General features: G+C 40.6%; 2 protein-coding genes across 2 annotated transcripts; both read left to right on the top strand.

The window, feature by feature from the left end:
- Positions 1–2,529: 2,529 nt before the first annotated feature.
- LOC131682834 (TBC1 domain family member 15-like) lies at positions 2,530–5,232 on the top strand. The gene is made up of 3 exons (XM_058964604.1): positions 2,530–2,921; positions 3,041–3,919; positions 4,001–5,232. The coding sequence occupies exons 1-3, from the start codon at positions 2,901–2,903 to the stop codon at positions 5,021–5,023; spliced, it is 1,923 nt and encodes a 640-aa protein (XP_058820587.1). The 5' UTR covers positions 2,530–2,900; the 3' UTR covers positions 5,024–5,232.
- A 294-nt stretch (positions 5,233–5,526) lies between these two features.
- On the top strand, positions 5,527–6,694 carry LOC131679304 (uncharacterized). The gene is made up of 2 exons (XM_058960012.1): positions 5,527–6,006; positions 6,270–6,694. The coding sequence occupies exons 1-2, from the start codon at positions 5,625–5,627 to the stop codon at positions 6,440–6,442; spliced, it is 555 nt and encodes a 184-aa protein (XP_058815995.1). The 5' UTR covers positions 5,527–5,624; the 3' UTR covers positions 6,443–6,694.
- The last annotated feature ends 9,602 nt before the right edge of the window (positions 6,695–16,296 follow it).

The raw sequence follows: 16,296 nt of genomic DNA, 5'->3' as shown, positions 1-16,296 counted from the left end.
GTTCGGTGAAAAAATTTCCTGATCAAATTATGAAAAATAGCCACTGATCCCCTATGACGATTTCGCTGGATTTCCAGAGTGACGTGCACCCAGTGACGGAAGGTTATAATTACGCTTTTTTTTTAAATACAGAGGGGCCCAATTCCCAGTACACGTTTCCCGTACTGTAAACTAGCCTTTACGCTTAAAATTGTTCGCTTGAATCAGGTCCGCTAATCGGCCGTTGATTGTAGCCATCGCGCACTTGTTCATCTCTTTTCATTTGCGAATGGCCATCGAATTTAGTTTTAGTTGCTAGTTGATAGGCAGGCTCAGCGGCTGGAATAACACATAAGGCAAAATGCAATTCGTTGAATCAATCGATAAATAAAAATACTCCTTACCTAGAAGCCTAAATTGACGGTGGCGTTTGTTATATTTATATTATTATAAAATACACAGGCTCTACTCACAACCTTTACTCCGATAATTTTGTCGTACTTCAGGTCGGCCGCCTGGGTTAAAAAATCATATATTTTAACATTTTTGCGGGCCTGTCACTAGCGCGTTACGGTTTATTCATTTTCACATTAACAATATTTTATAGGGGACAAATTTTACACAAACGACGATCGGTTTGTTTATATGTTTCTTTGAGTAACCAGGGGTTGCAACGGTAACTACATGAACGTTATTAGAAAAAACAACAAACTTATCAGCGCTGCTAGTTTGATGCATTTTTGAAACAAATATTAAATTTGGCAGTTCCAGTTACCGAGTCACTGAGGGGTAGTCCGATTTGTGATACAGTTTCTGAATGCAAGTGTCTAGTCGTGTCGTTGATGAAACCCTGGATAGCTTCGAACCTGATGATTTCGAAGTGCGAAATCTCGGCAACACTGAACAAATTTTATCCGGGTGAATGTGCCCTCAGTCCTAAAGCTTTCCAAGATTCCTCCGGCGCCAAGGAAGCACAAAAATGATAGATCACTTTTTTTTCCTACAATACCGTATCCTTTTTGTCGAAGAATGTCCCTATTATCAAAACTTACTTCATCTAAAAAGACGAGGTTGTAAACATCCCACGGAAACGATAATAGCTCTGCCATGTAACGGATGATTTCTGATTCCCGGATCTGGATTGCCCGACGCTCAATATACTTCCAAGCCATCCCTGCCTCATGTAAAATTGTACATACGGAAGACATACTGATTGGTATTTTGAACTTCAGTTGGAACAGTTGCTTCGTCTCGTCTAACAAGAGTATGGGTTGCCGTTGATACAATTGAAGCAGTCACATCCGCTTTTCCACACCGAATTTTTTGTATACCTGTACACGTTTCTTCCGATTAATTGACCCGTCAGTAATAAATTTGAAACACCATTCAGAAATCGTTGGGGGAGCCTTTTCATACATTTCGACTAGCTTTTTTTACTAATGCCGAGAAAAAAGTGTCAATACAACGCATGGTAATCCGCATTTGTACGGGCGTGCTGCCAACGTACGTTCTGGATGATTAAGCTTGCCATTCCTGTGATAAAATTAAAGATAGCAATGAAAGTAAAACTTTCTTTAAATGCAACGTTATTAATTTGTTTACCTTGATGAAGCTTATGTACTTATGTACCGAGATGGCCTGTGATAGGCAAGATAATATAATTAGAGGGTAATAAAAAATAATAGTATGTTTTGAACTGCAAATAAAAAAATCAATATCTTTATTGTTTTTGTAAACATAAACAAACAGCTTTATCAACACCAGATACACTGACCGAAATGGACGTTTAACAAATTTTGACAGAAAATGCGCAAGTGCCGACTGTTTCGCTACTGGACTCCGGGCAGTTCGATTTAGTGCTGTCGCGACAATATATTGCTGTTAGAAGCAGTCTGAAAATTGAAAACTTCGTCATAAATATTAATTTAGAATTACATCAGCAAAGTAGCCAATATTGCTATTACTTATCAACTGTATTCTCGAATATGTCCTCTATAGTTCAATGAAAAACAAGTAGACAGGTTCCGTAACGTAAATCAATGCGTTTTCGAATTGATTGAGTATTTTGCAAAATATGTCGAAAAAATAATTCGTCAAGCATTCATTAAAACTAGAAGTCACTTGATGTTTACATAATATTCCTGGTTGCCAGAACTAGCAGATAAAATAACTTGATAAACCGTGCAGTCAAATTTGCGGGTTTTCTCTCCGCGTGTCTTTATATTTTAAGCAGATTTTATATTCAAATTTACGTTGAATTTACCTAATTTTGAGTATATCCCAAACAACTCAAAAGTACTTTCCTCCACGGAAGAACTAGACTGAGTCGAATCTCTCGTTTTGTTTTTGACAACACAAATAAGTGCGAAAACGACGCACAACTCAAAAGTAAGTTAAAAGAACTTATTCTTTGGGTTCTTTTATTTTTCCGTGTACTTTATTTTATCAGTGCAAAATATTTTTTAATTTATCAAAATGAACATTTTTTACGGTGCGAACTTATCGTTTAAATGTCAAAATCATGTTTGTCATATTTTTGGATCACTTTTGATTACGAATTACGAGTTCATTGTGCATTTTGCAACTGCGTGCAAGTGAAAATTCCTACCATTTTGAGTGTTTAAAGCTGTAAAATCAGGCAGAATGGTTAAAAAACTAGTAAGAGTTTGCCAATTCATGTTTTTACTTTAAATTTGAGGATATCCGGTATAATAATAATATCTAGCAAACATATTCGTCGTCAATAAAACACCCTAGTCTGTGTAGCTTTTGTGTTTGAGCTGGATCTAAAGGAAGCAGAAGGGGGTTTTTGTTTCGCCTTCTTCGTGGAAAGTGTCATCAGCAAATAAAACTAACTTAGCACCAATCAAAATAACAAAGATTTTTTTTTGGTTCCGGCCAAGTCCTGAAATTCGAGGACAATGGAAACCGAACGTGTCGAGGTATGTGCGATAACTTCATGTGTTAAACTCATTATTATTCTTAAATTTATTAAACTGTATGTGTATGTCGACCTTCGGGGTTTCCGCACAAGAAGTAATAATATCTGTTTCGATTGTAGGAAATTTTTATGCAGCATGGTGTTATGCTGAAAAAAGCAAGCGCTACTTATCTTTCGGCACTTAACACCGAGGGAGTACTGACTTTCGGTCGATTTTCAAAAGGTGATCTACACTTTTTCGAATGGAAACAGGCGGAAACATGCGAAGTTTTAGATACTGAATGTCAAGACAGTGGTTGGTCCCTAGTCGATACGATCGAATCTACCTCGTCGATTCCAATCCCAGCAGCAAACGATGACAGCAATAACCCAACCGACACAAACTGGATTCCAGAACATCATTCACAAAAACCAAAAATTTCCATTCATGTTCTCTTCCGGGATGTGAAGGGAATCGAATATAGCCGGAATGAGCTTAGATTTTTCAATCAAGACTTAAGCATTCATAGTCTGTATCTGTTCCATCATGGATCGCCTTTTTCTTTTGTGGATTTTCTCGAGCGGAAGCAATTTATCAGAAAAAGTGCCCGTCGGAAGCAATTCTTCCACTGCCTCCCAGAGGCAGACAACGATAAACTACAAAGATCTTTCTCAGAGCTCAACATCGAGGCCATCCGAAATCGTCCACGCCCCAATCCGTACTATGATTTCATGTCGAAGCTGGCCAATGTTCATAATCAAATATTGCCTTTGGGTAGACAACCAGAGTCTGAGTTCAGAATCCGATTGAGCCCCCAGAACGAAACGGAAGCTGTGGGTGAGCGTAATGGCGGTGAAACGATCAATGGTGTAGGGGAAAATACAGTCAGCAGAAAATTAGTTCCAAGACCTCCGGCTCAGCGAGGGTCTCCATTAGATGCGGCGAAGTGGTCGGAATACCGGGCGCCCAATGGGTCCATTATGGACCCTGATCGGGTTAAAGATATCATCTTCCGAGGGGTAAGTAATCGCAATGGGTGCAATTGAAGCAACCCTTAAAGACTTCTAATATACAACCAATTTGTTCTCTCTTTCTTCCAGGGTATCAACGAGGACATCCGCGCAGAAGTGTGGAAATATTTGCTAGGGTTGGATATTTGGGAGCATTCCACAGCGCAGCGAGACGAACGAAGGGGAGCTAAAACTCAGGAATACTTTCAAATGAAGCTGCAATGGTTGACCATAACTCCGGTTCAAGAACATAATTTCACCGGATATCGGGAACGAAAGTGTCAGATCGAAAAGGACGTCAAACGAACCGATCGGACGTACGACTTTTTCGCCGGGGACGACAATCCCAATCTTGCCAAACTGTCGGACATTTTGATGACGTACGTGATGTATAACTTTGACCTCGGTTACGTGCAGGGAATGAGCGATTTGTTGGCACCTATTTTGAGTCTGGTGCAAAATGAGGCAGAGAGTTTCTGGTGCTTTGTGGGCTTCATGCAGAAAGTGTTCAGCAACTTTGATATTGATCAAAAAGGAATGAAGCAGCAATTGGAGCATTTGCGAACCCTGTTGGCCTTCGTAAACGAGGACCTGTACAACTATTTGAAGGAGAACCAATCGGAAAACATGTATTTTTGTTTTCGTTGGTTGTTGGTATGGTTCAAGCGAGAATTTTCCAATAAGGACATAATGCAGTTGTGGGAAGTGCTTTGGTCCGGTTTGCCTTGCCCTAATTTCCACCTCTTCGTATGTGTAGCCATACTTGATCAGGAAATGGACGTATTCATCAACGGTCAGTTCACTTTCACTGAAATTCTTAAGCACGTGAATGAGCTATCGGGCAATTTGAACTTGCTAGCCGTTCTCGAGCAGGCCGAAAGCATTTACCTACAGGTGAAAAAGACGCTGGACACATCCAAAGAACCCCATGTGGAGCTGAAGAAGCTAATCGGCGAGGAAGTCAGCCCGGACGGGGCCGGAAGTACGGCGAGTGACGAGGATGACGACAGTTGTATGTCAATTGTAAACGAGAAGTCTCCCGAGGATCAGGAAATGTTGCAACGAAAAGTGGACGAGGCTTGCGACCTGTCAATGAGCTATGCGTTCTTCTAATCTAATGCACGAAGAAGAGTGACGAGGCGGAAGTTGTGCTGCTAAGCTACTTTTATAAGTTTGTTTACTGTTGGTCCCAGTTGAGTGGTTAGGAAGAGGTTGAATCGAAATTTTCCCTGAAATTGGTTACGATCAATATTCATGTAAAAATTTAAAACTTTTGTAGAATATGTACAGCGGTGTTTATTAAAGTTATTTTCAACAATTTCTATTACACATTGCTGGTATTGTAGATGACATTCCTTATGACTCTTTTTTACGAATTCTGGATGCATTGTATGCAACAAACAACTCCTGAAAATAAACGTATTATTCCATAGCATTTGTATGTACCCTATGTTCGCTGAAATGAAATGGGATTAACCCAATAAAGACAATTTTATTTGGTGTATGAAATTGAGTTTCAACACCTTTTACTGGATTGCAACATAAAACGATAAATTTTGCTTTTGGATTTATTTACAGTGTATGCTTTTATCGTTTGACGTTCCTGTTCCATTGATGTTAGAGAAAATTTGTAAACAATCTACCAGATACGAATCAGCAAGTAATTTCTTTGTGTTATTACCATAGTCACTAGAGGTTTTCTTCGGTTTTCCAAATGAAGAAAACAGCGGAAATGGAAAAATCCAAGCAAGCAAAAGATAAAACCATTCGAAATCGCAACAAACGTAAGTGTAAACGCAAAAAGGGTGCCAAGCAGCTGAAGACAAATTTTGATCAAAGTTTTCCCCGTGAGAGAACTAGCGTTCCCAAACCATCCCCACCATCAACAGGTAGTGCGATGCTTTTTAACTCACCTCCAAGTTTTGTTCAGTTGAAAAACGCACAAAATGTTTGGATAAAAACTTATCAAAATGCGGTTAGATGGCAGTATCAACATCAACTCAACTATTGGAAACATTGCACGCTACGATTGCGAGAGGAAAATGCACGCCTTAGACGGCGACTTGCTGTACAGGATTCAGAGGAGGAGGAAGAAGGTATGTAGATGTCAATGTCTGTGCTGGAAAAATAATTGAGTTTGACTGGTTTTGAAAATGTGCATTAGTCACGAGATTAACATACTCTGTAACACTTCAAACAGCAGACATCATCGTGCCTTCTGAATTAGTTTATAGTATCGCGATCACTATCGCCCTGCAGACAAACTAGTTGCGTAATAGTAGTTTAAATCCACCCGCCACATGATTCAATTTTGCTGATTTATTTCTCTGTTTAATTTCTCATTCCAATCGAATCGCAGAAGCCGAAGCTCGTGCACAACAACAACAACAACGAAGGCATGGAACTACTGCTGTGAAGGTAGAGGAAGGTGCGGATGAGGCTCTACTAGACGAGGAGTTTATTGCGTTTATGGAAGTGTCCGCTAGGCATCGCCTGGAACGAAGGAGGTTAAAAAACGAAAGTGTTCATTAATTAGATTTATGAATAAATTAAGACAGATTAAATATTTCGAAACCATCACACGACCAGTTTGCCAATCCATCAGTATCGCTTTACGTAACATAGAGGGTATGGGAAACGGCAAACAACGGAGTCCCATCGGGGTATTTGATTGAATTGTTAATGTATGAAAAAAAGATTACTTGTAGTATCATTAAGTTATACATTGGTAGAGATGTTTGTGTGATCTAGTAGTAAAAAATGTCGACTATCAATTTACGTCATTTGGAATGATATACTTTATTGTCTTAATTCTTTTTCTCTATTTCTATAATAAAAAAAAAGGATTGATATATTAACCCACAACAAAATTATTAACCTGAAAATTCAATGCCTCACATACTCCTACAGATCTCAATTAGGAGGGTAAAAAACTAACGGAACAAAAACAAAAGCTAGGGAGTCAGTAGTTCGAATCGCCGGTGATAATGTCATCACGTTTCAAGTTGTTTAACACAATTTTGTCTACATAAAACAGCCGAAAGCTGTAAATTATGTTTTACAGCTTTCGGCGTTACTGCTGTATTATGGAGTTATGGGCTCGTTGTGCTTTCGTCGCACCTGTTTCACGAATTTACCGCCGCTATCTCGGAGCTCCATTTTATCCATGAAATGGCTCGACCTTTGAGCCATTTAACTCTCGACTCTTCTCTTGCTTATCGCTTTCATCTATTACATCGCCATTTAGCTCTCGTATCAGTGACCCATTTAGCTGCTGAAACCATGAGCCAATTAGCTCCTGTTTCCGTGAGTCATTGAGCTCCCTGCCTTATCACGATCCACTCGGATAGTCCCCGGCGGTAAATGCACACTACTCCAACTGAGACTTCCTCGGCGGAGGAATTTCTTCCGACACCGATAGTCACTTCCTTGAACCATTTAACTCCCAGCTTTATCGAGATCAACTCATATATTATCCGGCGGTTAAATTACCCTACTCCGACTCCGAATTCTCCGGCGGTGGAATTTCTCTCGGTACCGATGTCTGTTTCGTGAGCCAATTAGTACCAATTTTTGTATCGATATAGGCGGATAGTCCACAGAGGCGCGTTCCTACTGTGAATTCCCCGGCGGAAGATTTCTTCCGATACCTGCTCGGTTCCGTGAGTCTTAGCTCCTCGCTTCGTCCCGATCTACTCGATTTAGTCCTCAGCGGTGGACCTGGAGTACTCAACGGGCCAGTCAGTAGGTACTAAAGTCTGTCCAGCGCGTCCGGGTTGAGCGTAGCTTCCGGTTAATTGGCGCCCCAACAACCCACTGCTAGCCGCTCGACGCAATTTGCTCGCTCTAATCCTCGGCGGAGGATCTACTCTACTCTCGAACAACCAGCACCCGGTGGAATGTCGAGGTCAGTCCAGTGATTCCGGTGGAGCCTGGTGTCCGGTTCGCTGGCGCCCCGACGACCCGAAATCGGTGCTACGTTGTGTACTACTCAACTGGTCCTCGGCGGCGGACCTCATCTATACTAGCGGAGAGTTCCCCAACGGCGGAATTTCTCCCGAAACCCGTTTTGTTGGTTCACGCCGGCGCACAGTGGGGCGAAACTGAAAAAAGACGGTCAAAAGTCTTTCCTGAGTTTCACAGATGTTTTCATGCTTTTATGTCTTCAAGAAAGTTTCCTAGGACTACATTCCACATCTTTTAGGATAAGCACCTTAATTTTTCTTAAGGTGCAAGTGTCACATAAAAAAAATTTTTTTAGCTCGACAACCAAAAATTTTTTTTTTGTGCGGAATCTTGTAGAGCAATTTGTTTTGAGCAACTTTGAAGAACATGTCTGCCATCTATATATTTTTCCTTAAGAGATTCTCTTCTACAACTTAATTTTTTCTACATTTGTATATTCTAGAAAGTTTTAGACACCGTCAAAACACACAACTTTTCTGAAGACTCCAATGATGTATAACATGTGTATCGGGATTTAAATCGATTTTTCTTTAAAAAATACTCTTTTTCATTACAAAATTTCTCAAAATTGTGAAACTTTGTGAACCAAAACTCAGCATGATTAGATTCGTCATGTTATGTAGTATTTGTAGGCGAAGGATAACAATCCGGACTTTTCGGGTTTTTTAGTTTTCCTACATTTTTATACTGTATAATGTATGGATATTTCGCAGTATCTATATATCGGGCGTTAGTAAATCAACACGTAATAATACAGAATACTAAACTCAATGCAAAATATATCTTCTATTATCAACAATTAACATGTAAAAACAATGAAAGTGTATGAAGCACTTATTATACATTAGAAGTATTTTATATTGAACTAGCCAATACCCGCCGCGTGTTGCTGTGACTTTCAACGAAATAGGAGTAAACACAATTTGTTCCGAAGCGCCATGGCAGATAATCCCCAACCAATAGCACACAAACACGCTCCATAACAAATATCTACTACGTATAAATTTTTAGGGCAATCGGTTAAGCCTTTTGGGAGTCCATAAATCACATACATACAAATATTGACTTTTATATATATATAGAAGAAGATGCCTAAAACGATTAATCTTGTAAAGATTACATAATTTTGGTATTATCCCTCTCATTCTTCGTTCCAGTTACTCAAAAATCCACATAACGCAAGCTCTGAGAGTGATTCAGAATGATATTTGCTTTGATGTGTGTTTTCTTTTATTTTCAATAATTCACAATAAAATATTCATATTACTAATGCAATAAATAATTGGATTACTGTTAAGCGTGTAATGTTCCCGCGTAAAAAAGCAATTTGGTCGTCCTTCTAATGTATAATTAGTGCTTCATACACTTTCATTGTTTTTACATGTTGATTGTTGATAATAGAAGAAATAATTTTCATTGAGTTTAGTATTCTGTATTATTACGTGTTGATTTACTAACGCCCGCTCTATAGATACTGTGAAATATCCATGCATTATACAGTATAAAAATGTAGGAAAACTAAAAAACCCGAAAAGTCCGGATTGTTATACTTCGCTTACATTTACTACATAACATGGCGAATTTAATCATACTGAGTTTTGGTTCACAAAGTTTGACAATTTTGAGAAATTTTATAATGAAAAAGAGTATTTTTTAAAGAAAAATCGATTTATACCCCGATACACATGTCACACATCATTGGAGTCTTCAGAAAAGTTGTGTGTTTCGACGGTATCTAAAACTTTCTAGAATATACAAATGTAGAAAAAATTAAGTTGTAGAAGAGAATGTTGAAAAATTGATTTTAAGGTGCAACGTACATATCACTTAAGGAAAAATATATAGATGGCAAATATGTTCTTCAAAGTTGTTCAAAATAAATTGCTCTACAAGATTCCGCGCAAAAAAAAATTTTTGGTTGCCGAGCTAAAAAAAAAATTTTTTTTAAGTGACACTTGCACCTTAAGAAAAATTAAGGTGCTTATCCTAAAAGATGTGGGATGTAGTCCTAGGAAACTTTCCTGAAGACATCAAATCATGAAAACATCTGTGAAACTCAGGAAAGACTTTTGACCGTCTTTTTTCAGTTTCGCCCCACTGTGCGGCGGTGTTACTATGTTAGTCTCTTCGCCACAGTCTCTGCATCAGACTCTGTTTACAGCTTCACACCTATGCTCTTCGACGATATTGTCAACTGCCATCCCTGGCTTACTTATTCGAACTTTTTCGAACCAAGGGCATTCGAAGATCACGTGTTCCAGTGTCTCTTGCTCACTCCCACACTCCGGGCAAAGGAGTGACGAAACATGTCCAAACTGATGCATGTCCGGAAGCAACCGTACCGGGCACAAAAACTGTGTCAGGTAGTTGAGAGTCTCTTCCCGAAGCACGTTGAATCGTGTTTCGGGAAGTGACTGGCCACCGACACCATACAAGAAGAAGCTAATACGGACGATGGGCAGGTGACTAACGATCATGAAAAGCCTTCGACCCGGATGGAATACCAAACGTGGTGCTGAGAGCTGCGATCCTGGCAGTCCTGGACTTGTTCAAGATGGTGCTGCAGAATTGTCAATATGAAAGTATCTTCCCCAAAATGAGAAAAGTTCAAAAGCTGTTGTTGCTGCCTAAGCCAGGGAAACCACTGGGCTATCCGAGCTCGTATAGTCCCATACATCTACTGGATACACTTAGCAAACTCCTGGAAATAATGACTCTTAACATGCATGACGAAATGCACGCAGGATGAGAGCGGACTGTTGAAGATGCAGTTCGGATTTCGCAAAGGAGTATCGATAGTGGAGGCAATTCGGACAGTGCTCGCGAGTGCTGAGAAGCATCTAAACAGAAACAAAGAGGAGATCGATACTGAGCTGTGGTCACGATAGATGTGAAGAATGCTTTTAACAGCGCCAGCTGAGGAGCCATCGCCCCAGCGTTGGACAGAATGAGATTTCCGATATCTATGCCAGATCCTGAGGAGCTACTTCCAGAGCAGAGTGCTACTGTACGGGAGAAGAATGAAGGTTAAGTAAGTCAACGCGAGTCACAGCGGGTGTTTCTCAGGGCTCCATTCTCTGTCTAACTCTTTGGAACGGGATGTTTCGTGGACGACGGTTCACCAATGGTGATGAGTGAGACATTTGAAGAAGTGGAGGTGTCGGTGATGGAGACAATATACGCGCTCGAGAGCTGGATGGACGAAGTCAAGTTACAAATTGCTCACCTCACGACGGAGGTGTTGTTAATCAGCAGCTACAAAGCAGTTCAGCGGATGCAGAGCGACGTTGAAGTGCACGTGGTTGCATCGAAGCGTGCACTGAAGCAATTGGGTGTGATAATCGACGATCGGTTGAGCTTCAGCAACCACGTCGATTACGCCTGCGAAAAGTTTTACTGCGATATCGGGTCTGCCTCGGGTGTGGCGGTGGAAACTGAAACGTAAAAAACTGAACAGGACGTACAGGCTGGAGACCACATGCGCTATCGCCGGGATGATCTCCATCTGCATTACCCTGGCGGAGGATATCGAGTGCTACAATCGGAGAAACATCAGAAACGTGAGGGATATGGTGAGAATCGATTCGATCACTAGGTGGCAGCAAGAATGGGACAATACGGAGAAAGGAAGATGGAACTACCGATCCCAATCCTGTCGACGTGGATCAATAGAATGCACGGTGATGTCGAAAAGTCACCATGCGAAAAATGCATGTGCTTTTCCGACAACAAGTTTAGTAAAAAGTTGTTTAAAGTTGCTGAAAGACCATGCTGGTGCAGCTTCTCTGAAAGAATGTTGATCGAAACTGAATCAAAAGCCCCCTTAATATCTAGGAAAACTGATGCCATCTGCTCTTTGCTAGCATAGGCCATTTGAATTTCAGTTGAGAGCAACGCAAGACAATCGTTCGTCCCTTTGCCTTTGCGGAAACCAAATTGTGTATCTGACAGTAAGCCATTTGCTTCGACCCAATTGTCGAGGCGGGATAGGATCATTTTCTCGAACAACTTCCGGATACAGGACAGCATTGCGATCGGACGATACGAATTGTTGTCGGAGGCTGGTTTTCCTGGTTTTTGGATGGCGATGACCTTCACTTGCCTCCAATCGTGTGGGACAATGTTAGCCTCAAGAAACTTATTAAATAAGTTCAGCAAGCGTCTCTTGGCAGTGTCTGGCAGACTCTTCAACAAGTTGAATTTGATTCTGTCTAGCCCTGGAGCTTTATTGCTACACGACAAGAGAGCAAGTGAGAACTCCACCATCGAAAAAGGTGTTTCGTTCGCGTTATCGTGAGGGGACGCGGCGCGGTAGATCTTCTGTGCCGGGGCGGAATCCGGACAAACCTTCATGGCGAAATCGAATATCCAACGGTTTGTTTCCCAAAGAGTGCTCATCGATGTTTCCCTCGTTAATCCGTCGATCAACCGGCGCCAATAATCGCGTTTCTTGGCTTTCATCAGACTCTTCATTCGCTTGTCTAACGTCGCGTACTGTCGAAAACTAGCGGGTAACCCGTCGTTCCGGAAGGTCTTATACGCAGCGGCCTTCTCCGCGTACACGTCTGAGCACTCTTTATCCCACCACGGATTAGGAGAGCGTTTTTGTATGTTCGCGCCGGGTACTGGCTTAGTCTGAGCTTGATTCGCACTGTCGAGAATCAAGCCAGCCAAAAAACTGTACTCTTCCTCCGGAGGAAGTTCTTGAGTAGATTCGATGTTGTCGGATATCGCGGCAGTATAGCTCTTCCAATCGATATTTCGTGTGAGGTCATACGAAATATTGATTGTTTCCAATTGCCTTAAGCCGTTATTGATTGAGATTACGATCGGCAGATGGTCGGTACCGTGGGGATCAGGGATTACCTTCCACGCGCATTCTAACTGTAGCGAGGTCGAGCAAAGGGATAAATCTAATGCGCTTGGGTTGGTGGGGGAGGAATCCGTGTCATTTCACCCGTGTTTAGAATTGTAATATTGAAGTTGTCGCAAATATTGTGAATTAAAAAAGAACGGTTATCATCATAAAGGCAACCTCATTCCGTACAGTGAGAGTTAAAGTCTCCTAAAACTAGTCGCGGTGCAGGCAGGGATTCTATGATGTCATGTAGCCGGCGATGCCCAATCGCGGTGTTGGGGGGATATATATGGAAGCTATGCAAATATCTTTGCCTTTGGTTGTTACTTGACAAGCGACAACTTCAATACCTGTTATCGAGGGGAGGTTAATTCTGTAGAAGGAATAGCACTTTTTGATCCCCAAAAGCACTCCTCCATGGGGGGTGTCTCGATCCAGGCGAATAATATTAAAATCGTGGAAGTTGAGATCTATATTTGAAGTTAACCAAGTTTCACATAATGCAAATGCATCGAACCTCAAACTGTTTATTAAAATTTTGAAGGAATCGATTTTCGGGATGATACTTCTGTAATTTCACTGTAGAACAGTGATCAAATCCGTCGTTCGATGAGTTAGCCATCGAAGGATTCAATCGCTGAAAGGAGGGGCCATTTAACAGTCAACTGCTTCAAAAATGTTCTTACTGTAGGGAGAAAAGCTAACATAAGACTTTTAATAGGATCAGTTATACTGAAAGTTTTTATTATCCAGTCCACTATGTCCGAGAGCTTGATAATTCCAGTGCTGTGATTATTTTCGAACTGAAACAAAGGAACACTTGGGATTTTTGATGTTCCTGGAAGTGCTGGGAACTCATTCTCTGAGTTTAGTCATCCGAGACCAGGAGCTACTTGCTTCGGTTTGGTTGCAACACTTCCAATAGATGCGACTTTCGGAGCCCCGTCAAGAGATACCTTCTGGCCTTTACAAGGAACTTTAGGAGAGGGGATAAACTAAAACGTTCCCCCGCAACTACTACTGAGTGCAAACGCTTGCACTCAAGTATTTTCACTGGCTGAAGTAAGCAGTCTCTAAAACGGCCAACCCCGTACTGCAGCAGATTCTCGCATGTCAAACTCTCATCGGTGACAACGCCATCAGACTATACTTTTACAGCTGGAAGATACACATAATAGTCCTTCGTAAAGTGCTCGCAGCAAGCAATATCGTTTGCCTGTTTTGAGTTAGTCAACACGGCCCTGAGCCTGTCTGAGCGGACCTTTTTTATTTCGGTCACAGCCGAGAACTTTTCCGTCAGGTCTTTCGAAATCTGTAACAGATTCAGCGATTTTGTTTTGGGCCGAAAGAAGACCACAAAGGGACCGGTCGAGAGCGTTGGATATTGTTTGGGACGGGGGAGAGCCTTGGGAATCGATTCGACCTCCATTTGGCCGTCCGGGGTGGGAGCCATCGACACCGTCAACGCACGGGGTTAGCACCCGCGCAGACGGGAAAAAGCCGTAAATGTATCAAAAAGGTGTATTTTACTTATCTGTATACTCGTTTCCCACGACGCACCAGTCCAGCTTATATAGCTGGTTATTGTTCAATCCTCAGTTTGCGAATAAAAGGTTGAGGAATGCGGCCTAACGGTTAACACACGCACAAGAGAAAATAAAAGTCCAAACCTCAAAGAGGCAGAGAATGGCAAGATAACCTTGAACGCGGATTAGTACTGTTCTTTTTCGCACGGACCGAAAACAAAACACTTCTATCTCGATCGAGCGATGAGTAGAGACTGCACATTACATTTTAACGAGTTTTAAAGGATTCTTTTTTAGAGATTTACGTACGAATAATTGAAAAGCTGGTAAGTCTTCCCATGTTCCCCTATACTAGCTGAACTAGTTTTTATTACAACTAATACTGTTATTGGCTACTTCAGAAAAGTGACACTAAAAATACGCCATCCTGTATTCGATATATTGTAACAAGTAGATGGTCTACTAGAAAGAGTCGAATTTGGACAACTTTCGAGCAACTTATTAGAATATCACCGTTCCTATTTTAGTTTTTGGAAGAACTTTAAACTATGTGTGCGTGTAGAATTTTTCAAGTCTTCGCAACAGTTAATCCCCGGACAAAACCTTTAAGTTCTGGATGATATGCCCCATTATTAGCTAGGGTTACCAACCGTCCTTATTTTAAAGGACATGTCCTTATTTTCGAGGTTTTTGGAAAGCGTCCTTATTTTACTTCAAATGTCCTTAATTTTAGTCTTAAACCTTGGCATATACAGGGTGGTCAACATGAAGTTTTTTAACAAAGCATTTTCCAGTAGTTAACGGGTACTAACTGCAGCCATGCTATTGTAGTTTAGTATTGTTTGCCATTTCATAATGAAACGACTTACACTGGCTCACCATCTTCAAATTATTCAACTATATTTCGAAAATCAGCGATCTATGGGAAATGTGTTTAGTGCACTCCGACCATAATATGGTCGACATAATCGGCCAACTGACTCAACTCCCGTCCCCCAAATCTTACGAATATAATATTATACCCTATTTTATATGTATAAGTTAGCTGTAAAGTTTTTTTTTAGTTTCATTATATAAAACAAAATAATATTGAAATGTGTAACCCCCTAGTTTTAAGAAATTCAAAATGTAAAACAATGAAAAAATGGCACCTTTAAGCTAACGCATACGTGCCTTATCAAATAAACAAATTGAAAAAAAAACTGACTCAACTATTCACCATACAACCAAAAAGTAAGCGTTGTAGTTCTCGTTATTGGATGATTAGCGAACAAATCGACCACGTCCAGCACGCAGTGAAGAAAATATAGCGGCGGTAACATCCCCAAGCATTGGAAACCAACATTACTCGAGTAATTAGCCAGATACCACTGAAATACTCGAATCCGTCATCAAAATTTGGACCAGTCGAATGGACTACCTGAAGCTCCAACATGGTCAACATTTAAAAGATTTTCATTTATTTTCAAACAATGAATGGCAAAAAATGTTCTTTTGATTGACAAATAATCAATTCGCGATTTACTACATTTTTCAATTTTTTTACTAGATTTAAAAAAAACGTCATGACGAATCACCCTGTATTAAATTATTCAGATCAACTTTATTCCAAAAGAATCAATTTCAATTTCTTCCAGCGATTTTTTTGGTAATGCATACTCTCTGCGACTCATGGCAACCAAAATTTGTTTTACTCAGAAGCAACCAAAATTTGTTGGATAGCTCAATGTGAGGTTTGGCCAAAGTTCGGTATTGGCACTACACTATTCTAATTTGTCTCGATTGAGATACAACGTCCCAGTTCAACCGCTGGAAAATTAGCCAGAATTTCGACTGTTTTTTCAGAATTCTGGATCAAGTGACATACTGACAAAACATTTGGCAGGGATGTCCTTAATTTGCTCTCAGTCTATTTGGTAACCCTATATTAGCATATCTGCAAAGTAACTATTCAGGCAACTTTGGGCCTTAGATAACAGTAATACTGTTTTTTAGGTAAATCGAGGTCTCATATATGGCGTGACCATTTTTGGACA

This window comes from Topomyia yanbarensis, chromosome 2 (assembly GCF_030247195.1).
Source record: "Topomyia yanbarensis strain Yona2022 chromosome 2, ASM3024719v1, whole genome shotgun sequence".
Classification (NCBI taxonomy): Eukaryota; Metazoa; Arthropoda; class Insecta; order Diptera; family Culicidae; genus Topomyia; species Topomyia yanbarensis.
This window is presented reverse-complemented; position numbering and strand designations above follow the sequence as displayed.

What these genes read in the sequence shown, in the direction of transcription:
- LOC131682834 (XM_058964604.1), top strand. Translation starts at nt 2,901, where the DNA reads ATGGAAACCGAACGTGTCGAG. An exon ending in TGGAAACCGAACGTGTCGAG is followed by an intron (nt 2,922 to 3,040) that starts GTATGTGCGATA and finishes TTTCGATTGTAG; the next exon opens with GAAATTTTTATGCAGCATGG. An exon ending in AAGATATCATCTTCCGAGGG is followed by an intron (nt 3,920 to 4,000) that starts GTAAGTAATCGC and finishes TCTTTCTTCCAG; the next exon opens with GGTATCAACGAGGACATCCG.
- LOC131679304 (XM_058960012.1), top strand. Translation starts at nt 5,625, where the DNA reads ATGAAGAAAACAGCGGAAATGGAAAAATCCAAGCAAGCAAAAGATAAA. An exon ending in TTCAGAGGAGGAGGAAGAAG is followed by an intron (nt 6,007 to 6,269) that starts GTATGTAGATGT and finishes ATCGAATCGCAG; the next exon opens with AAGCCGAAGCTCGTGCACAA.